This window comes from Nyctibius grandis, chromosome 3, assembly GCF_013368605.1.
Source record: "Nyctibius grandis isolate bNycGra1 chromosome 3, bNycGra1.pri, whole genome shotgun sequence".
Classification (NCBI taxonomy): Eukaryota; Metazoa; Chordata; class Aves; order Nyctibiiformes; family Nyctibiidae; genus Nyctibius; species Nyctibius grandis.
The window spans coordinates 96,790,367-96,812,830 of NC_090660.1; the positions used below are offsets into that span (position 1 = coordinate 96,790,367).

The 22,464-nt window shown below is 39.8% G+C and overlaps 1 protein-coding gene across 2 annotated transcripts; it reads left to right on the forward strand.

Annotated features, from left to right (window-relative positions):
• Positions 1-28: 28 nt before the first annotated feature.
• On the forward strand, positions 29-21,861 carry ANKRD46 (ankyrin repeat domain 46). Of its 2 annotated transcripts, XM_068396487.1 has the most exons (5): positions 48-108; positions 762-903; positions 11,743-12,085; positions 14,097-14,255; positions 18,861-21,861. In XM_068396487.1, exons 3-5 carry the CDS (start codon positions 11,775-11,777, stop codon positions 19,075-19,077), a joined length of 687 nt encoding a protein of 228 aa, XP_068252588.1. In that variant the 5' UTR covers positions 48-108; positions 762-903; positions 11,743-11,774; the 3' UTR covers positions 19,078-21,861. The 2 variants fall into 2 exon arrangements, with proteins under 2 accessions (XP_068252587.1, XP_068252588.1); XM_068396486.1 differs by lacking the exon at positions 762-903 and having other exon boundaries at positions 29-108.
• Positions 21,862-22,464: the final 603 nt, after the last annotated feature.

Genomic DNA, 22,464 nt, shown 5'->3' on the forward strand with positions numbered 1-22,464 from the left:
CGGCCTCCGCCCAGCAGGGGGCGGGCGCGGCCTCTCCGCCGCGCCTCTGCCGCCGCCGTTCGCTTGCCCGCGCCCCCGCTGCGTGCCGAGCCGCCGCCGCCGTGTCAGGTACCGCGGGGGGGGGGGAGGGGGCGGTGTCCGTCTGTCCGTGGGGGGAGAGGTGAGGCTGGTTGGTCGGTCCGCGGGGGAGAGGGGCGATGCCGGTCGGTCTGTCTGTGAGGGGAGGGCGCTGCGCGCCCCCCGGTGTGTGTGGCGGGCCCAGGCCCTGCCGAGCACTACGCGCCCGCCGCGGCGCGGAGCGGGGGGTGAGGAGCGGCAGGGGGGGCGGCGGTACCGGCACAGCCCGCCCCGAGGCCGGCCGCGGCGCCGGGGGCAGGGCGGCACGGGGGAGGGCCCGGCGGTGACGGGCACCGCAAGCGGCGACAAAAGCGGCGTGGGGCCTGGGCCGTGCCCGGCCCGGGGCCTGGTGTGGTGGAGCACAGCCCGTGCTGTTTCGGTGGGAGGACGTTTGATGGGAGAAGAGCAAGTGCACGGGCAGCCTTTGTCACGGGCAGGGAGGGACGCAGAGCCAGGAGACCGGGTACCATCCTGACAGGGCGTTAGTGGGTGTGCGGCCCCCGTGGCTGCTGCTTTACAACGTACTTTTTAGGAGAAAACAGTGAAGTTGAGTGAAACTAAAAGGCAATGCATATTTTTGCCAGAAGAGCTTTTTTTAACCTGTCCTCAGAACTGTCTTTGATAAAGTAATTACTGTTTTTAAGGGAAATGGAGTAGTTCTCTTTTTTCCTGGTTAACACGAAGATTTTTGATCAGCTGCCGCAAAGGAAATTGTTATTGTGCTGAAAAGATAGGGATAACACCCGAATTGTAAAGAGGATGGGAAGTAACTAGAGACAAACTATGGTGAGTAATATTGAAAAGAAAATCCATCACATCTGGGTATAAAATATTATAAAATTAGTTCTTTGAAGATCTGTCTTGAGACCAATCTTGTTAAATATTTAATAAAGATCTTGATGTAACAATTAAAACTTTACTGTTTCAATTTGATAGTGATGAAGAGTTGGGAGGCATTGGCACTATAGAAGAGGGTTACAGTACTACATAGAAAGAATTGGGTGGTCCTGAGAACTAGAGAATGAAATAAGAACAATTTAAACAACAAAGGTTTGCAGTTGCAAACTTGTAAGCACACAATTTACAGAAGAAATTCTTACTAGTTGAAAGCAACACAAAACCAAAATATGTGTCTGACCAGCAATAATGGAAGGTGACAGAGAAAAGGCAGCAGCACATTTCAGGGAAGGCTTCTGGTGTATGGGTTTCCCATGGATGGTGTAGAATGCTTGTCTGTCTTCTTCACCTCGACATTTTTTGTGCAGGGAAGTGTATGCCTGTCCTTGCTGTGTGTTAGGGACTGGATCTGCCTGAGTCTGGATATATTTTTAGAGGTTTGCTACATCTAAGGCTTATCAGCTTTTACTGAAGTTTGCTGAGTAGGATTGTAGATGCAGGTGATGTGATTTATAGAGTCTACTTGGATTTTCAGGAAGTATTAAAAAAAGGTACCCCACCAGAGGCTTTTGAGCAGACTGGGTGCTTATAGCATAGAAGAAATTTCTAACATGCAGAAGTCGTTGAGTTGAAAAATTAAAAAGACAGCAAAAATAAATTGCCAAAAAAAGGAAGGTGGCAGAAAAGTGGCACATGAGCTTCAGTGTACACAAAGGTAAGATGATGTCTTGGGTAGAATAATCTAAACCATGTTCACGTGGTGCTGAACTCACAACTGGCAGCCACCACTCAAGAAAAAGCCCTTGGAGTAACCATTGACCGTTCCCTGAAAACCTCGGCTCAGTGTGCCACGGCAGCCAGCAAGCCAGGAAAATGGTGACTGTCCTCAGGGAGGCCACCGAGGAGATGACAGAGAGCACCATTTTGCTGCTCCAGCCTGGTGCACCCACATCTGGGGTAGTGTGTGTCATTCTGGTCTCTGCATCTGAGGAAGGATACAGTGGGTTAGAGAAGGGCAACTGAAAGGGCCAAGGGGATCAGCTTCCTTATGAGGAAAGACTAGAAAGCCAGGATTGCTCACGTTAGAGAGGAGATGACTGGGGCGTGATCAAGACTTATGAAATGAAGGCAGTGGATAAGGTGAGAGTTATTAGTCCAGTCTTGTGACACTGGAATGGGGGTTGCATGCTGGGGCTGGTGGGAGGGCGGTTTCAGATGGATATTGGGAAGGACTTCAGCGGGGGGTGGCAGGGGGAGCTGTGGAGGCACAGAGTGTGGGCAGGTTCAGGAAGGGATTAGAAAAACTCACGGACAAGAAGTCCTTTGAGGGGCTGCTAAAAGGACTAGCCAGGGAGGTCCTCGATGTAGCAGTAATGGCTGCTGGGGTGTGTCTGGGGAATGGGCTGCAGAAATCAGCCAGGCTCATGTGCTCTCCCAAAGAAGGATCTCTGATTGCCACTGTTGAAAGCAGAGTGCTGGGCGAGCTGGATCAGTGTCATCCAGGACAGCAGTTCTTCTGAACTGATGATCAGTATTTTCAGTGGAAGAATTTTAGTTCTGTAGGGTTCAGTTCTGGATTCTGAACTGTTAGCATTTCCATGGACAGCCTAGGAAAGGCACTGAGCAACAAGGTGATAGTGTTTGCTGATGACATGGGTGGTAAAGATAAGGTCAACTATGAAAAGCTGCAGAAGGGCCCTGTAAGCCTGAGTAACTGGATAATGTAAACGTAATGGCACACAAATTCAGCGTAGGTAGAGTGATTCAGATGACAGCGTAAAAAGAATCCTGACTTCCCGTGTGAAATACTGGGCTCTCAGTAATGAGCAGTATTTCATAGTTACGATGAACAGTCCCATGAAAACGTAACCACAGTGCTCAGCAGCAGTTAAAAAGGTAAATCAGATAGTAAACATTGTTGGGAAGCAAGTAAAGAACAAACCAAAGAATCTTGTCGTGCCACTGTGTTAATCCATGGTTCACCTCAAACGCCCTGTGCGGTATTGCTGTTCGTTGTCTGGACACCAGCTTTCATACTGAATATCAAGTCTTTTACAGATAAGTTACTCGCATTGACTAAGTTGTCTCAAGGCAGAAGTTTTCCCTGTTTCCTCTGTCAGTCTTTTTTTTTCTAGGCTCAGCAGGATCCATTGATGCAATTGGTAAACATCAGTTGAGCTACCTCACTCTGAGGTTCCATAGTTACAGTTTCAAATTCAGTTCATATTTTTCCAACCATCTTCCATTACATTTTTGGTCAATTCCAGCCTCTGTGCAGATCAGGAGCTTAAGGGTGGCCTCCTGGATTCTCCTCAGACTTGCTAGTTGTCCTTGGAACCTGTAGACTGCTGATTTACCCTCTCCAGTCCCTTCAGATACAGTGTTGGGCAGACACTAATACTACAGGTTTGCCTACAAGGAGAAATTTTTTGAGCCTAAGCATGGTGAAGTAACTATTCATGAAAAATAGCATATATAGAAAAATAGCATACGTAGAAATACAACCTTAATAATTTTACCATTTCATTTTACTGTGACACATAACATGATCCAACATGATACAATTAAGTATTTAAAGTCATGCTGTTTTGATAGAAATTTAGAATATTTGAAAGATGTAAATATATCAGTTAATCGGCTTTGGTAAAGTGGTTTAATGATTTACTGTGTGAACATGAAAATTCTGAGCAGAAATATCTGTATCCAGCAGTCACGGTTAAGAGTCTGACAGCGTTAGTTGTCATATCATTGGTATTATTTGTTGATATAAAATAATAAACTAATGAACAAGCAGAGCAATATTTTATTTTAAAGGTGTCAAACATACAGTTATATATAAATGACAAGTTTAGGGGACATCTGCTTTTTAAAGTGACCTGCTTCTCTTCACTAGCTGTTAAACTGGATTTGATGTTGCATATGTTACATAACCCTGATGACATGACCTTAGTATGACTGAGAGCACATAAGCTATTATATAAATTATAAGAAATAAAGTAAGAAAATATGGACTGTATAATAATAAGCGGTTTAGTGACAGGTTCTTGGTTCTTAGTTTGCTTTGTTGCTGGAATAAAGCTGGCTAAGCTCTGACTTCTGATGGTTCCTGCTGGACACAGAAAGTTTTGCCCATTTTAGTAAATTTGTCATCTCAGACTTCGTGTTTGTCTGGGTAAGGACTGGGCTTTTTGGGGTGTGAGTGTGTGTAGGGTGTTTTGGTTTTAGTTTTCAGGGTTTTTTTAAGAAACAGGCATAAATGCCTGCTTTTTAAAAGGAAATACCTTTGTCTGATGATAAAAAATGGCACAATGATACTGATAACACAAAGCTGGGAGGAGTGGCCGATACACCAGAAGGCTGTGCTGCCATTCAGTGAGACCTGGACAGGCTGGAGAGCTGGGCAGAGAGGAACCTAATGAAGTTCAACAAAGATAAGTGTAGGGTCCTGCACCTAGGGAGGAATAACCCCATGCACCAGTACAGGGTCGGGGTTGACCTGCTGGGAAGCAGCTCTGCGGAGAAGGACCATGAGCTAGCAATATGCCCTTGTGGCCAAGAAGGCCAATGGTATCCTGGGGTGCATTAGGAACAGTGTGGCCAGCAGGTTCAGGGAGGTTATCCTGCCCCTCTACACTGCTCTAGTGAGGCCACACCTGGAGTACTGTGTCCAGTTCTGAGCTCCCCAGTTCAAGAAAGACAAGGAACTACTGGAGAGAGTCCAGCGGAGGGCTACAAAGATGATCAGAGGACTGGAGCATCTCTCTTATGAGGAGAGGCTGAGGGAGTTGCGTCTGTTTAGCCTGGAGGAGAGAAGACTCAGAGGGAATCGTATCAATGCTTACAAATACCTTAGGGGTGGGTGTCAAGATGATGGGGCCAGACTCTTCTCAGTGGTACCCAGGAACAGGACAAGGGGCAACGGGCACAAACTGAAACATGGGAAGTTCCATCTGAATATGAGGAGGAACTTCTTTACTTTGAGGGTGACAGAGCACTGGAACAGGCTGCCCAGGGCGGTTGTGGAGTCTCCTTCTCTGGAGATATTCAAAACCCACCTGGACACGACCCTGTGCAACATGCTCTAGGAGAACCTGCTTTGGCAGGGAGTTGAACTAGATGATCTGCAGAGGTCCCTTCCAACCCCAGCCATTCTGTGATTCTCTCTTCAGAACTGAAGTCACTTACCGAAGTCCTCACTGCACTAACGCTGGGTCAGAGTTAAGGAGGCTGCTCCTCCCACCACCAGGGAGCAGCAGGCTGGATTTCCGAATTCTTTTTTCCCAAGTTTTATAAAATGTTATTGTCAGGCCTTCCTTCATTTCCTTCTCAGGAAAACAGAAGACACCACAACATGTGGACGAGGCGGGGTGTGTGTGGGTGCGGGGTTCCCCGCTGCGCTCCGCCGGGGCCGCCCAGGCGGTGGCAGCGTCCGCCCAGGCACAGGCGCTCGCCCCGCTCCGGCCGCCGCGGGCAGCGCCGGCGGGCCCTGCCCTCCTGCTCCTCCGAAGGCTGCTTCGGGGTCTGCAGAGAATTTAAACGCCAGCGCTTCCTTAGGAGGGGAACGAATTCTCGCTAGTCTGTTAAAAAACAAAGTAAACCACCAACAAAACAATATGCTATAGCCTTCAATATTTTCTTGACCAACACGCATCAGCACCCTCCATGTTGCCGGGAGAAACAAAGAAGGATTTTGAATGAACGTTTGTGAAGTGGTTGATAATTATGACCGATGTGATTCAATGATTTTCTATAAAAGCAACTGTCCACAATGATCAGGGAAATACTGCAGTTATTTACTGATTTGCCTGAGCCAGTTGTGGGGAATTTAAGTTACAGATGATCTGAAGAAATATGTGAGTTGCCTTTCTTCCTAAATAGTTCTTTCGCAGGAGATGAAAAATGAGCAAGGTTCAAAAATACTTAAGTGTATATTTGATAGAAGTTAAGTGCACTGAAGCATGTAATGCAACTGAATTACCAGTTAAGTGCAGTAAGGATAAAATGTTTGTGAATCTGCTTGTCAGTAAAGGTGTTTTAAGAGAAAGATCTCTTTCCTATCGTTCCCTTATTTTGTGTACACAAATACACAATGCATGTACTGTATTATCAGGGGAAGCATTCCGCAACCCTGGCTTGGCACTTGAGATCTTGTTTATTTTTTATCTAGTAATGTTGACATACTGTACAATGATGAGCAAAGCTCAATGCCATTTTCCTCAATGCCATTGTTTGCTGATCCATAAAAGAGCAGCAATAATTATTCTCTTTTTTTTTTCATAAAGCACTTTGTAGCCTGTATGTGCAAAGCACTGTGTATATGCAGTGCACCAAAGTTTCTGCTTACAGGATGGTCCTGACATCAAAAGAATATACCTGTATGTCTCACATCTGCAGAAGGGAATGGGAATGACTGAAAATGAATGGCATAAATGATGTTCTTGTATTACCACTTACCCATGTGTCTGGCTAGAGACATGAAAGGAGAGGTAGGTCTTAGGAACCTGCTGTGATACCTTGAATCCAGGAACTGTTGAAAAAATAACTAAAGTTAGGAAGGAAAAATGCTGCAAAATACAGCGGTGTGTAGAAGAGACATCATACTATACTGAATCTGAGGTGCTGCTTTTAGCAGCAGAACCATGTTAGTGGAGCAATAAAACTGTTCCAGTTGGACTGAATAGATAAGGGTTTTTAATAGAAGATACAGAGCTTTCAGTGGAACTTAATGTAGATAATGGGGTTCTTTCCTAAACAGAAATGACAGTTGATCATATGATTTTTTACTAAATATAACATTTAGTCAGTTAAATGACTTCTTAGTAACTTACACATAAATAAAAGTGTGTGTGTGAAAATTTACCAAGGAATTTCTCCCTCAGCCTACCTAGAAAGGGGAAGAGAATAGTATTGCTGGGTTTACATTTCAACATCTGATCAGTGTTCAGATGTACCCAAGCAAGGTAATGTGGTTTTGTTTTGTTTTTTGAATTATCAAATTACACCTTTTTAAAAATTTTATCTTGTATATCCGAAGAGAGCTTATGTTCCCATCGTGTTTTTAAGGGAATGATCCCATTTGACCAGTAAACTTTGCCTTCAAAGCTCATGGGCTTACAGTTTAAGCAAAGTACTGGAATGTTTTTCATTCATTTAAAGACTGAAGAGGAAGGGCTCTGCAAGCCACTGCCACTCTCAAAGTATGTTACTGAAAGAGGAAGCTGTTTGCCACGAGGGAGTTGGCAAGTGTAGATTTTACAAGTAACGCATGTCTTGTGTTTCGCTGGCGCAGGGTGGGGGTTGTTACTTTTTCTTGGTTTTGTTTTAGTTTCCATTTCTTGGCGGTGGCAGTTTCTCTAGTGGTAGTCTTACTGATGCGTAGGTTCTCAATGTCAAAGTGTGTATTAATATCGAGAAGTCTCAACTACTGAGCAATCTGATATTGTTCCATTGTCCTGACATGTTGTTTTAAAATAGGGACAATTGTTTCAGTTTTTCTGAACGTTCTTGGAAATACTGTAGTTTTGCAGAACTGGTATATCCTATGTAGCAGTGACTGGGTGATTAATTACAACTTTTCAGGTTCATTAATATTTCTGTAGTGGACAGACTGGTCCCATTAATGATTTTGTCTCACAGTCTAGGTGTTCTCTTCTTTTTCTGGAGCTATTTGGTAGCTGTTGAACTTACTGAGAAGGCAGAGACAGCAGCATATATTTACTGTAAAATAAAACTGTCCACGGTAAGTGCAATTTAGGACTAGTTTAAGAAGCGACAGAACTTGCATCTAGCTCTATGGTTTGAATTATTCAAGATCACTCCTGGCTTCTGCTGGTGTGAACATGTACAGCAGATCAGCCTGTGACACTGAGTTGCTGTTGTACACAGTACAGTGAGAGACAACTGACTTCTAATGAATAAAAGTAAATTATTCTTACAGAATCACTTAATATAAGCATTCCTTTTGAAAACAGAACAGTTCAATTAGATTTTCTTATCCTGTACTAGTCCACGTGTGTCATTGAAGAAGTGGCTTACAGCATAATTTCTAAAATTATTAACAGAAGTACACTGTGCTCAGGCTGTATCCATGGTGTGTCAATTTAGGGAAAATGTATTCTTATATTATGCCTTTCTAATGGGAATCCTTCTTGCTTGGAGGATGTCTTTGAATTTACTTTTTTTCACAAAACTAATTTTCTATCAAAGTGCCAAGTTATTAAGAGAAAAACTCTTTTTTAACAGAAGTATAATTTAAAAGATAAATTTTCAGTAGATAGTGATGCATTTTTAGAAGCAGTCACTTACAAACCAAATCAGATTTATTTAGTTCCAGTAGCAGTAATTTATAGGGATATTCAGAATGCTCATTTCGCAATACTTTTGTGTCTTGTTACTAATGCAAGTCCGTTTGTCCTAATTTGTGCCTGTGGCATTAGTGCTTAATGGTAGGTGTACCAGCTTTTAGGCAGATTCAGAGTTGTTACCTGATTCACCTTTCAGAAGCAATTTAAAGAGGATGGCTAAGGCTTTGGAATTTTGTTTCTAAATCCACTGCATTAGATATTCATTATAGCAATAAGCTTTTTGATGCATACTGTGGATAGAAATTAACACAGTTTGTTTATTCAAAAATGTCTAATTCAGTTGACTATTGTAATTTTTTTTCTAAGCCTTGTTAGACAGGAAATTTTGCTAAACTGGGTTAAATTTGAGGCAAGAACGTATCATTTGGGGACTGGCATTTTAAAGATAGTGTATAGTTCAGCTTCGTATGCAGCTCGTATCTGGCATAGGCTAGGTAGCCATATGTGAAATAGAATTGTGTTTGTAGAAAAAATATTTTCAATCACAAAGATAAAATCAAACCAGATGGTCCAGGTTTGGTGGTTTTTTTTGGTGAATGCATTTGCTTCGTCCACAATCTTCAAGCATTGGGAAGAAGGATTTGTTGGGTTTTTTCTTTCTCACTGTGAAATACTAAGGTTTCACTTTAGTCTTCTACACTTCATCGATCAATTCTAAAAGATTCTAGTGATAATAAGTTCTGAATCAGAATTGCTTCCAGTTACACTTTCTGATAACTGCTAATCTTTGTGCTTCCTTTCCTGAGAAGATAAGGTGGTGATGGGTTTTTTTCGGGTATTATTAGCTAATGTTTCATCAGAGTTTTATGTGAAATGATGGGGAATTTTGTAAGGCTTTACCAGACATGCATGTCTGGAATGAAAATATAAACATTAGCTTGCATTTAACAGAGCATGCCTTACTGTTTCTCAAATAGCATATGTTTCTTCCAGTATAATATTCTGTTGTTGATTTATGTTAGGCCTTGTTTTATTAAACAGGTTTAAACAGTCAAATATTATTTTATGAGTGAACCACAATCTTTTTATCAAGTACAAGTAGGGTTTTGTGCTGTTAATATGCTGTTACTATGGCTGATCATTGGAGGTTTTTAAATAATTTATGATCTTGCTTTAGGGAAGGTTTAGTGCAGAATGTAAAGGTCACAATCACATCGTACAGGATGGGCCCAGTATTTTTCTCAGCAAAGATGGGACTAGCAGAGTTGAAGAAGCATTCTCCTACCATTTATGATTTGGGAAAGGGGGAAGAAAACTGAAATTGCTATCAGTGGGGAATCCTAGCTTTGCAACATCCAGGGGCCTTGTGACATATTAATTGGAAATACGAGTTAAGTATGTTGTCCTTTCTTTTTGTGTAGGGTTATAAGCAAGCTGTTAGTACCTTACATGACACCAGTCTTGCATGAAATGTTTTACAGGACATCCATGAACTGGCCTTTTGCTATTGAATGTGATTGTGGAAAAGGGTGCTTGAGCCAGTGATACACCATCATGTGCTTAAAAACATACTTGCAGCCTACGTGAACGTACTCTGCTTGAAATCATTCCTCGTACAGATACCAGGACGTAGAAGTTATTCTGATCTCTTTCTCTTCTGTGTCCAAGAAAGAAAAAAAGTTGTGCATTCCTGCACTGGGAAACTGGACAGTGTTGATACATGTAGCAGAATTTGTCCAGATAGGAAATAGAAACTAGTGAAGTTTAAATATGATGTATTAACCTCAACAGCCCCAAATGTTACAGCTGTTAATCAGACCAGTGTGCAAACATTTTGAAATTACTTCTGTAGGTACTTTGATCTTGAATTTGATCTAAAACATGGGGGAAGAGCTATAAAATACAGACATTATAAAGTCTCAAAAAAGGAGAGGTTTTAAATCAAATTCTTTGGCTACTGGCCATGTTTCCATTCTCCTGGCTGAATGAGCGCACTGGTCTGGAAGGATACCTTATATAGATGAGAAAATTTAAATCTGCATATAGCAGTCTTAATAAGAGGTTCAAATAGCTAATCAGAACACTGCTACATCATAAGCTCAAAATACAGACCCAGGGCAAGTGAAAGATACTTGTTTCAAGTGAAGTTTCAGTTCAGTTTCCATTCAAAGCTTATCTAGTAAAATCACTTTTCCTTCCTGTCACTTGAACTGTGTCATGTCTGTATTGAGATTTCTTCTAAGGATTTTTACTGGTTTATATGATTTTTTTTCTTTTTTTGCCTCCTCTCTGAGGCAGTGCAAAGCTTTGCTGTCCGGTCTCCTAGATGTTTTCATTTCTTTTTACCATTGCCTCATGCACATTTTAGCATCCTCTTCCAGTCATTCACTTTTTTTCCTTATTGTTTTCAAGTCATCTTTTCTGTGTCCCATAAGCACACCGTGTCATCATACCCTCATTATTTGACTCATCCTTAAAATATTCGTCTGCAAAATTTAAATCATATTTCATGAAATATTCTATATCAAGAAATCCATGGTGAAACAACATTCATCTTCCTCTTTTGGGTCCTGATACAGAAAAGGACTTAATCCTTTATTTAATATTAAGCCAGAGAAACTACATTTGTGCTTCTCCATGTTTGGGTTCTAGTTGAACCCACAATAGCTCTGTACTTGGTTCTACCATTGTCCTCCTTGTATCCACTTCCAATTTTACCTTTCAGATGGGCAATTTCCCATAATACACTCAGTTTCCTATGGTCCGTATTGCTGTTCTTACTTGTTCAGTAGCTTGTGTATCTATGGCACTATAAAAATAATGTTCTGCAAAGAGTATTGAAAAATATATTTCTTGCAGAATGAAGGAATTAGTATTTGTAGTGATCAAGCATTTTCAGCAACTGACTGTACTTTGTGCATCAAAGTTCAGATTCAGATGGTGGAAATCCCACTGGAATAGCTTTGCTGATACCTAGTAAGAACTGCAGTTAGCGTCACTATATCTAGCTGTATTGTTTATGGTTTTCCTATTTATGAAAGGTGGTGGTTCTCCCTTTGAGTTCTGGTCTACAGTGCTTTGCCCTTTAACATCAATACTACTACATGTGATCTTTTCCTAGGTGAAAGTTAATCTTGCATTTCTGGCATTGATCTTATCAGTTTTCTGTCATAACAAGGCTTTGCTGCTGTTTCCAGAGGTGTGAGTAAGACTAAAAGGAGCTCTTTCCATATCACCAGAAGGGAATGCAGCACACGAAGTTAATGTGTAGGACGGGAAGATTTCAGAGTTGGTTTATAAGCATTAATTTATTAATGCAATTATTTATTGCATTCTTATTTGGGAACCTGAGCAGTCTACCGAATATTTGCATTGTATTTATTTGCCTGGTTTCACCATCATTTCTTCCCACTTTTACTTGCAGGTTTGTCACCTACTCCAGAGAGAATCAGAACAATGTCCTACGTGTTTGTAAACGACTCTTCCCAGACAAATGTGCCGCTGCTGCAGGCTTGCATCGATGGAGATTTTAACTATTCCAAACGACTGTTAGAGAGCGGTTTCGACCCAAATATTCGTGACAGCCGAGGCCGAACTGGCCTTCACCTTGCTGCAGCCAGAGGAAATGTAGACATCTGTCAACTCTTGCATAAATTTGGTGCTGACCTACTAGCCACTGATTACCAAGGTAACACAGCCCTTCACCTCTGTGGGCACGTGGATACCATCCAGTTCCTGGTTTCTAATGGACTTAAAATTGATATTTGGTAAGTCACTTTTTTTTTTCCACAGCACATATTTTATAATATATTAGTCTTCTTTTGCCAGAGCCTTGCATATAAATCTGCTGTTGCTGAAATGCTATATTTGATGCAATTCAACTTTTTTTAAGATATCACTTAACAAAAACACAAATTAAGAAGGCAGGAAAACAATAAGAGGCCACTTCTGCTAGTCTGTGCAACAAGTAAAGCGAATAAGAATAGGAGCTGCTGGTGTGGGCTGCTGTGTCTAATTCTGCCTCACTGCTGACATTGCTGTCCTGGTTTGGCCAGACAGCCAGGTGTGGGTGGTTGGCACCAAAGAAAAAAAAATCACATTGACTACTTTAAGAGAATTTTCTCCACCACAGTTCTATTGTTTTAATTGTTGTACTGTATAAGACAAAGAAAATACAGTATATGTGTGTGTCAGTTAATTCCCATACTCCTTTGGTAACAATGCTTCCTTTCAGTGTTCTTCCCCTCCCTCGAAGTCTGTGACTCAGTCCTTCTTTCCTTCTGGCTTCCAGCAGCTGTCAGATGCCAGTGCTCAGATGCAAGCTCTCAAGTTGCAAAATAACTAGCTCTTTCATTGCAGTAACTAAATTATTTTTTTGGTGGAACTTTCTGTATATTCACAACACTTGCAAAAAAAAACAGCAGTAACTTCAAAACCTTTGAGTTTTTAAATCTGTCCCTTTTTCACCTGTCCCTCATTAATGTTTTCAACTCAGCAAAACTACTTATTGGCAGACCAGATTCTTTATGGGATGTGGGTTGGGTTTTCTTTTCTCGTTTCAAACAACTCTGGTGAAAATCCCTAGTCTGAAGGCAGCTCTGGTCCTGTTCAGTACTATTTGAATAGTAACAGAAGGAACATCTGTATTGTATTTCACAGAATCACAGAATCACAGAATGTTAGGGATTGGAAGGGACCTCGAAAGATCATCTAGTCCAATCCCCCTGCCGGGGCAGGATTGCCTAGACCATATCACACAGGAACACATCCAGGCGGGTTTTGAATGTCTCCAGAGAAGGAGACTCCACAACCTCTCTGGGCAGCCTGTTCCAGTGTTCGGTCACCCTCACCGTAAAGAAGTTTTTCCTCATATTTATGTGGAACCTCCTGTGCTCCAGCTTGCACCCATTGCCCCTTGTCCTGTCAAGGGATGTCACTGAGAAGAGCCTGGCTCCATCCTCATGACACTTGCCCTTTACATATTTATAAACATTAATGAGGTCACCCCTCAGTCTCCTCTTCTCTAAGCTAAAGAGACCCAGCTCCCTCAGCCTCTCCTCATAAGGGAGATGTTCCACTCCCTTAATCATCTTCGTGGCTCTGCTGCTGGACTCTCTCTAGCAGTTCGCTGTCCTTCTTGAACTGAGGGGCCCAGAACTGGACACAATACTCCAGATGCGGCCTCACCAGGGCAGAGTAGAGGGGGAGGAGAACCTCTCTGGACCTGCTGACCACACCCCTTCTAATACACCCCAGGATGCCATTGGCCTTCTTGGCCACAAGGGCACACTGCTGGCTCATGGTCATCCTGTTGTCCACTAGGACCCCCAGGTCCCTTTCCAATGTAGGTATTAGGACATTGGGCAAAAATTTCATTTTTGCCCAATGTCCTAATACCTACATGGAAAAAGGAACTAAGAGGAACCAGATTGCACAATTCCTTCTTGAAATTAAGCTTAATATTGAACATTGCCATGAATCTACTGTTTATTTTTTGTTATAAGACCCAGAGATTCCAATTAGAATTAGAGTACTAGGAAATTTGATTTTATTTAGAGGAAAAAGAGTTGTGCAATTTCAAACCTAAATATACTGATTTTCTTCTATAGTCAGTTATACTGTAACTTGTATGGGTAGGAATTTCTTACTGTCGGATACGATAGAAAATAGTTCTGAGGACTTACTAAATTGTAATGTGTTATGCTGAGTTGACTTGTTACAAAATTTCTATAATAAAAGTTTCTTTTCTTCTCATGTCCTTTTGTGGGGTTATTTTAGCAATCACCAAGGTGCAACACCGCTTGTTCTTGCAAAACGAAGGGGTGTGAATAAAGATGTGATTAGACTGCTGGAATCTTTAGAGGAGCAAGAGGTGAAAGGATTTAACAGAGGAGCTCACTCAAAGCTGGAAACGATGCAAACTGCTGAAAGCGAAAGGTATTTACAAAACAAAAATAATTACTAGGAGAAATAATGTTTATGGCTTTTAGATTTTTGTGATTGATTGACTTGATTGATTGTCCCTCAAAACAGATACTATCACATTTGGCCTGGTATTATCAGACCAAATCAAAATCAAATTTTAAAGTTTGGAAAAATCTCTTTAAACGGATCAAATGTAAGAAAAAAAAAAGTTTTTCTATTGAGATTTTCATTTTATGTTGGAAATTTTTAAAAATAATTACTCATTTTCGATTACACACTCCCAAAAATATTCTACCACTTATCACAAAGCCAAAAGGAAAATGGAGGGACATGCAAAATGCCAGTATCACAGGCTAACCTAACATCCTTTTGATAAGATGGATTGTCTTTGCAAAGAAGGGATAGCAGACTTTTCATCTATCTGAACTTGAATAAAGGATTTGGTATGGTGCCATATATGAAATTTCTATCAACAGTAGTCCTGGAAAAGACGGAGAATAAAATAAAAATTTCATGGTGGCTAAAGAGATAGTTAAAGGAGAACTGAAGATTTCAGGAAAATTGCTGACAATTTCAGGGACAGTATTAGATTAGAGGGAAGTTACTAATGAATTCCTAAAGGTCTGGTTCTGAGACTGAGCTTACTTATAATTTTCATAAATGATACTAGTGTAGAAAGTAGTAGCATGTTAGTGATACTAAGAAGTGAGACATAGGCAACCCAGAGGAAAACTGGGATGGTGTAGACAAAAATCTGGGATGACAAGGGGAGGAAATTAGTAGGAATAAATTGTGATTCAGTAGCACAAAATTCAACTTCATTTACCTAAAGCTGTGTGCCGTAAAATGGAAGTTCCTCAGTGCAAAACAAGGGTATAGGAGAAAAGACTTGATGTATTAGTGAGTTCCAGGAGTTGATGCTACCCTGAAAAGCAATGAAGTCCTAGAATGTGCAAAACAAGGTATTTCCACAACATAAAGAAAACTGTCAGTGCCATTGTAAAAAATAATGGTAACTTCTGCTGCATAGTACATTTTATAATGCTGTTTAGACCCATTCAAAAAAGTTTAATTTATCCTTTAAGAAGCATGGAGAAGCATTACTGCAGTGCTCAAAGGAACAGAGCATCTCCTTGCGAAAGGAGGCAACTGGAGCTCGTTTTAGCCTGGCAGAGTGAAGGCTGAGAGGTGTGTGGTTGCTGACAAGAAATGCTGGTTTTGAACAGTGTGAAATAACTGTTTAAGACAAAAGCTGATAATAGCACAAGAGCCAAAGGATACAGATAAACCACAAATATGTTTTTTATTGAAAATTGAGAGTGTTTTTTTACAATGAGCTTCCAAGACAGCCTTCTTGTAGGTTTTAGATGAGGCAAGAAGCCTTGCAAGTTTCGAAGGAGGCTAATTCTCTTGCACAAACCATTGAATTGCCAGTGTACATGACAGAACGTAGGACTGAGATTCATAGTGCAAGAGATCTTTCCATTACTGTTTTGGTTTGGTTTTTAATTTATATGGGAAACAGGATATCAACAGTGTTTGGAATACTTGCTCTTCTACTGAATTTATTCAAATTTGTAATTTTTTATATCGTCTAATAATGATCATGAGCTGTGACTGCTGGAATGTTATATCACAAAAGGCAGGGAGTTTTGTCACATAATTTTTGTTCTGTTTGTGTAAAAATGTACACAGCCTTCACTGTAAATGAAAACTAAAATGTGTAGGTGGAGTTGTTATCTAAGTAGAGTAAACAGAAAAGGTGAAACCAACAAAATTATAGAAATCATGCAAAATACTCCCAGTGAGCAGGCTGGAAGTTCTTATACATCAGGTGACCCCACTCATCAGAGAGACTGTTTTAAGCCCTGAAATAGAAAATTTAATATTATTCTCAAAATTACATGGGTATAAATTATTAGAATTTGTGCATATTACCTTTCTGACATAAATAATTTTATTGAAAGTTGGTTGTCACAGTTTATGTTAAGTTGTTTTTGTTTAAACATATGGACCAACAGCTCAGCCCCATTTAAATTCTGATTTTTTGTTTGATAGTGTCCCTTTAACGAACATAGCTTCCTTTCTGTTATTTGACCTTCATAAACGTTATATTGTTTGCCTTGGCAAGGAAGTCAGCAACTCTCCTTGGGGAGAGGCACAGAAACCTAAACAGTGCACTACCCAGCTTGTTTGTGAACGTGTTTAAAATGTCTGAAATACATTATTTTTAAAATAACAAATAACAGATGCCTACAGCAGCAAAAGCAAGTGAGCTTGTATGCTGTTTGCTTTGTATATAAATAATGTGTTTGTAACAGATGGCTTTTCAGACCTCCACACTTTCACTCCTCCCTCTTAGTATTATTTTCACATTTTAGAGACACTTAGATGAATGTCTTCTGTCGTCTCTTCCCCCCCTCCCCCCCTCTCTTAAATTATGTATGAACCTATGGAGAAATAATGGTTGCTCTTTCTAAAAACAGTCTCTGACTTCAGTTTGCTGTTCCTTATTACATACAGTTGCTCCTGCTCTGGAAGCAGAGGCCAAAGTTAAGTTCCCAAGTCAAATTTATCTTCTCTTGCTTTGCCCTGCTCCCAGTGAGGAGTGGCACTGTGCTGTCAGGAGGCAGAGCTCGCTCTGTCCGTCCTTCAGCACAGCCCATCTGTCCATCTGCACAGCCCAGCATCACCTGTGACTGCGCCCGCAAGTGCATCCAAATGTGAACTTCCACGTTGTGTTGGAAACAGAAGAGAACATCTGTCTGGGCTGTGTGGCACAAGCTCTTCTGTAGGATGCATTGCTGCAATACCATTTCTTAAGCAGCTGTAATTCGTAATAAGAAAAATTATCTTGAAAAACAGGGATTTTAATTGGTTTCTAATATAAAATAGCAGAAGTGTTTTCTAGGTACCCTTTTCTATTTAATGAGCCAGCATGTGATCTTTTCACTTAAATTGCATTGCACCTTTATTTAACCTCTCTGTGGTTATGTATTAACTAGTTAGTACTTAATAAGTGAGTAGTTCTGTTCTACACCAATGGCTGTTTTTTATTAAACCCTTGTTTTGCTCGGGAAATCATAATAAGCAAGGAAGATTACTAAATCCTGCAGCTATGGGCAAGCAAAAATAGCTTTACAGCAAAGTAAGTATTTAAAAAACAAGAAAACAAGCTGTTTAATAGGCAATTTCTGAAATCTTCTGCATGTGATCCTTCAATACTTCAATAAGCTATGGGAGTTTAGGGTAATTATTCTTCAGTGGCTGTACTTCCTAAGAAAAAATACCATATGAATAGTGTGAAGTTTTTCCATGGTGTGATCTTAGAAGAGAGATTCATAAATGAGACCTTTTTCTGGTAACAATCGTTTGTCAATTCATTACTGTCACCAAGAACAACAGCATTTCTACAATTTTTTGACTTGGAAATTACTTTTCCCTGAAACGTTTTCTTGTATTATTGCTATAAGAAGTATCTGAGAATAAGGTAACTGAAAGGAATTAGAAGGGAGGAAAAAAATCAGCTTTTCTCTGTTTACCCTTTGCTCTTGACATCATTGTGTACGTAGTTAGTTTCACCATTTCCTTTCCGTGCTTGTCAGAGCCTGATCCTGTAAACACCTGTGTATATAATTTCACTTAAGTGAGAATTAGTAGGACTGTGCAGATGGGTAAAATTTTACATAAGTGAAATCAAGTGATGAGAAAGTTTTCCTATTCTTCATGAGGTTTTTCATACAGCAACAGAGAAAGTTTCCTGTTATAAACCAGTTGTGAAACCAGCAAAATTGGGAGAATGATACAAGAAGCCCTGCAGTATTTGAAACAAGTTAATTTTTGCTAAAGGCAATTCATTGCCAAGATGACTGCATCATTCTAATTTTATATTTGTTTCTCATTTAAAAGTGAGAGTTCCAGTCCCTAATTTATAGTCTGACAATTTAAGGGGGCCTGATGGATTGGTAGTGGAATGTTAAAACATCAAAGCAGCTGCTGAACGCCATATGGCAGAAAACACAGCAATGCCAACTTGTCTTGAAGATCAGAAAGTTTCTGAACTTCTTGGTATCCAAATTTATTGATTTCTGTGATATTTTTGTGCTAGAGAAGAGGCCTCTGTAACAAAGACACGCAGGAGAGTAGTAAAGATCACTGCAGAGTTCAGAATCTGAATTATATTGGTGAAAGTTTCCATTTTATTCATCAGAGTTTATTTCTAAATCATAATTTGTTGTTTTATTAATAAGAGCTGTACCCCTTGAGGTTTTAGCTTATGCTTCATTAAATTTTACTAAGCCATATTTAATAGGAATTATGGGGACTGACTTTTGAAGTCTTCTAGGTGGCAAGCCTGCAAACTCAATGCAGTTGTACAGACACAAATATCATTCTTTTTACACGGGTTAATAAAACATCCTTTCAACTAACTTAAGTTTAGAGTTAGGAGTCTTTTCCTGATCTGCTTTGTCTTGATCTAGCACAGGCAATGCTATAAATCTGCAGGTGGGTTTAGTTTTTAATTTCGAATGTTTCAGTTGCTCTTAGTAGGATTACTGTCGTACTTAAAGGTGCATTCTTTTGCTCTGATGTATTTTTAACTTTAATCCTTCGTAGTGCAATGGAAAGCCATTCCCTCCTTAATCCAAACCTACAGCAAGGTGAAGGAGTTCTTTCCAGTTTCCGCACGACATGGCAAGAATTTGTGGAAGACCTGGGCTTCTGGAGGGTGCTGCTCCTCATCATTGTCATTGCTCTTCTGTCACTTGGAATCGCATACTATGTTAGTGGGGTGCTTCCTTTTGTAGAAAACCAGCCTGAGCTGGTGCACTGAAGCAAATTCAAAGCGGCGCACCATGCTTTTCCCTGTTCTAATCTTATTTTGAGCTTCTCGGAAGTATTCTCTTGGTGCAGGCAGTGGCAGCTGTATATACTGTATGCCTTTTGTACTTATTGTTAACCACTTTGAAAGAGGGATTAATTAATTTCAAGTGAAACACTAAATTCTAAAGCATTCCTAAGCTACCTCTGACTTGACTTGCAAGCAAGATGTGAAGATAATCCTCTCTGTTGATAAAATATTATGATTAGAAAAGGCCTTTCGTAATGAATATTAAATTCCTGGGCATGAAAAATGTATCCTAGTACAGAACCAAACTTGATTTATTTTTCCTATGAAGAGAGGTAAATCTATTGTTGCATTTTTTTTGTGTGTGCTTCAGTTGAAAGAAAATTATTCTTTTAAATGCCCTCCTCAAGAAATCTGAATAATATAATAATGCATTCTGATATATAGACAGTAATAAGCTGCAGCTTCATAGTTCTTTTAGTGCCTCCCTGTAGTTTCATATCTGCTGGTTTATAAAAGGAATGAGAAATAGTTCAAGTTTTACAGTGTCTTTAATGTATAGATCACTCCTTTATTTATTAGGTTGATGTAGTGTTTCTTCCCCAGATGAATTTAATGTTGTTAACACCTGCCTGAAGTGAATTTTGTAGAACAAAGCTGTTTGTTGTGCTTTGTAAGTAAAGCTGTTTCAGCCTTAAGCTGAAAATTTTGCCTTTTTGTTGAAATGTTACTAAGCAAACATCTCTTTGTAAGGGTGGTTAAAAAGTGATTTAGGTGTTCTGCTCTGTATATAATAATTCTGTCAGGCCATTGTGTTTGTGAAATATGTCATGAAGGATAACTTCCTCCCACAAGGACCAGACTGAACCATATAATTGTATCGTTTTCATGTTTGTGGAGGGGACTTGATTGAATAGAATTCCTTTCTAGAATTCTTTTCCGTTTCGGTTGTTTTCAGACAGCACTTTCACGCTTATGAATTATTTTCTGAGTATGCAGAATAGAAGTATTTAAAATGTTAATATTTAGGAACATTGTATGAAATGAAATCTTGACCCATTCTGTACTTAGCTGTGAAGTCCTTTGTTTGTAAATAACCTAGGGATATGAATCAGTTAAAATACTCTTTTATGAAGGCTAGAAAGGTACTGGTTGGAGGTTTTCAAAGAAAGCAGATTTTCTTCTTCCATGCTTATTAGACATCTAACTCCCTTTGTTGCCATTGCCTTGAAAATCCCAAACAAAATGAATTCTGCCAAACTAATGAATCAATTTTTTTTACTTAGCCACTCCTAAATTGTTGCTAAATAACATCAAACATTTATAAAATTATAAATTACAGTAAGTATTGATAGAAGTAACCTACATCTTTGTTCTGCTACCATGTATATTTTTCTTTCTTGTTTATGGGTTTGAGTGAAGAGGGTGGTTGTCTTTGTTTTGATGTGTGATGTGGGGTTCACTGAGCTGAGCCTCATTCTAAACTGCATCTGAATAATTCTTGTTCTCATTTCTTAAGTTAGAGGTTAATTAAATGATACCTTTCTAGCAGCTGCAATGCAGCAGAAAGGAAAGCCTCTTAAAAAAACAAAACAAAACAAAAAAACAGAGCACACTCCTCTTCTGAATATTTCAATTACTGTACGTACATCTGTTCATGAACAGAGAAATATAAACTCATAGTATACCTAAATTACATTTACTTCTCTAAATAAGTACATTTCTGTTAATAATACTCTGTATCTTGAATAATCATATTGTCTTTCAGTATGTATTATCTGCATAATTTGTAATTGTATTCTCAGTATGGGTGAATGCCACAAATAAATATATGTAGTAAATATGTTTTGTTTTATTATTACATTAATGCAGTGGTAATGATACTACCCCATTTTACTGAGGTTTCTTTTTTGTTGTGCATTGATAATGAGCATTTCAGAAGCGGGGAGGTTCCTTCCCTGAGAAGGAACACTCTTGGTATAAATCAGGTTTTAAAACATGGTTTCTTTAGATTTGCCTGGTTTATTGTCACTATTGTTACTGAATCGCAGTGGCTGTCTTATCTGTCTGTGTCTCTATCTTATCTAAGACTTCAGGTATGGAACATGTGATCTAGAGGCCCCTTGAGATTTAAGATTACCTATGAGGGGATGCAAAATATAAGGAAGAAAACCAGGCTTGAGCCTTAAGTGGCCTTTCCTACTTTGCTGTACAGGGGTATGCAAAAACAGTTTAGGAACTGTGCACTGAAAAGGTTTGAAAAATCGTGCGTGTGTGCCAAATTAATGTATATCACTTTTTAAACCCAAAGAAATCCAAAGCACTGTTTGAACTTCACTGTGTAATGACTGCTACTCTTTGAAATAAGGACATGATAAATGTCTGACTAAAAGAGGAGTTTGTTCTGTATATACCTCTGTTACTGAAAAAGGACAGCTGTGCCTTTCAATATATCTATAAACATTAAAAACTTCCTTTTCAAAGGCTGATTCTAAAGAATGAATTTGCCTCCTGTACACTAGATTTCAAGGAATACAATCTGTCTTTCTTACAGGAACAGAAAGAGGACTTTAGCCTACTTCCTCCTGAAGCTGTTGTCATAGGGAGTTTCACTGTTTCAGAATAATGACATAGATCAGTTTAGATTGTCTGTAGGTCAATAAGATTTCTTTTATTTACTCTTGCAGTGGTGTCTAGATACCTTGATCCAGGGAGTCCGTTTTGCTAGGCGCTCTTCAAATCCAAGACAGATTGTTGTTTCAAGCTGTTCTCATACTAATGAGATAATACGGAATAAAGAAGTGAGAGAGAAAACAATCATGGAGAGTTGAAGTTATTTTTTCCAATGTCATAAAACAACTTGGTGGACAAGATAGTGCAAGGTAAACTGGAGTGTGAAACGGATGCACATAGGCTACTCTGCAGTGGGCTGTCCCTGTGCTCACATTTATTCCATGGCAAGATCACCCCTGTCTTACCTCGTAGTGACTTCTTCATGTACCATTTCATTTTTATCTTCAAGGGCTTCTGAAAACAGCCTTCATATTGGTAGTTTGCTTTGTAGAAGGGGATGATCTGTTGTGTGACTGTCATGGGTAAGTATTGTTTCTGGTTGCCACAATACAACAGGTATTTCATTTCTGGACACAATCTGGCGTTGTGAGGTGCGTCATCATGAAAAGCTCCTATAAGAGAATGAACATGGTTTCGCTTTGAAGTATTGAAACAGAAGATGTAGTCAGTTTCTGGGTCCGCAGCTGATCTGGAGTTTGATTTTTGCATGAGTCAACCAATCTCTCTGGCTGTTTTTCTATCTTAAGTAAGTAAAAATAATCAACTCAGCGGTGTATTGTAGATGGGCTAGTTAGCTAG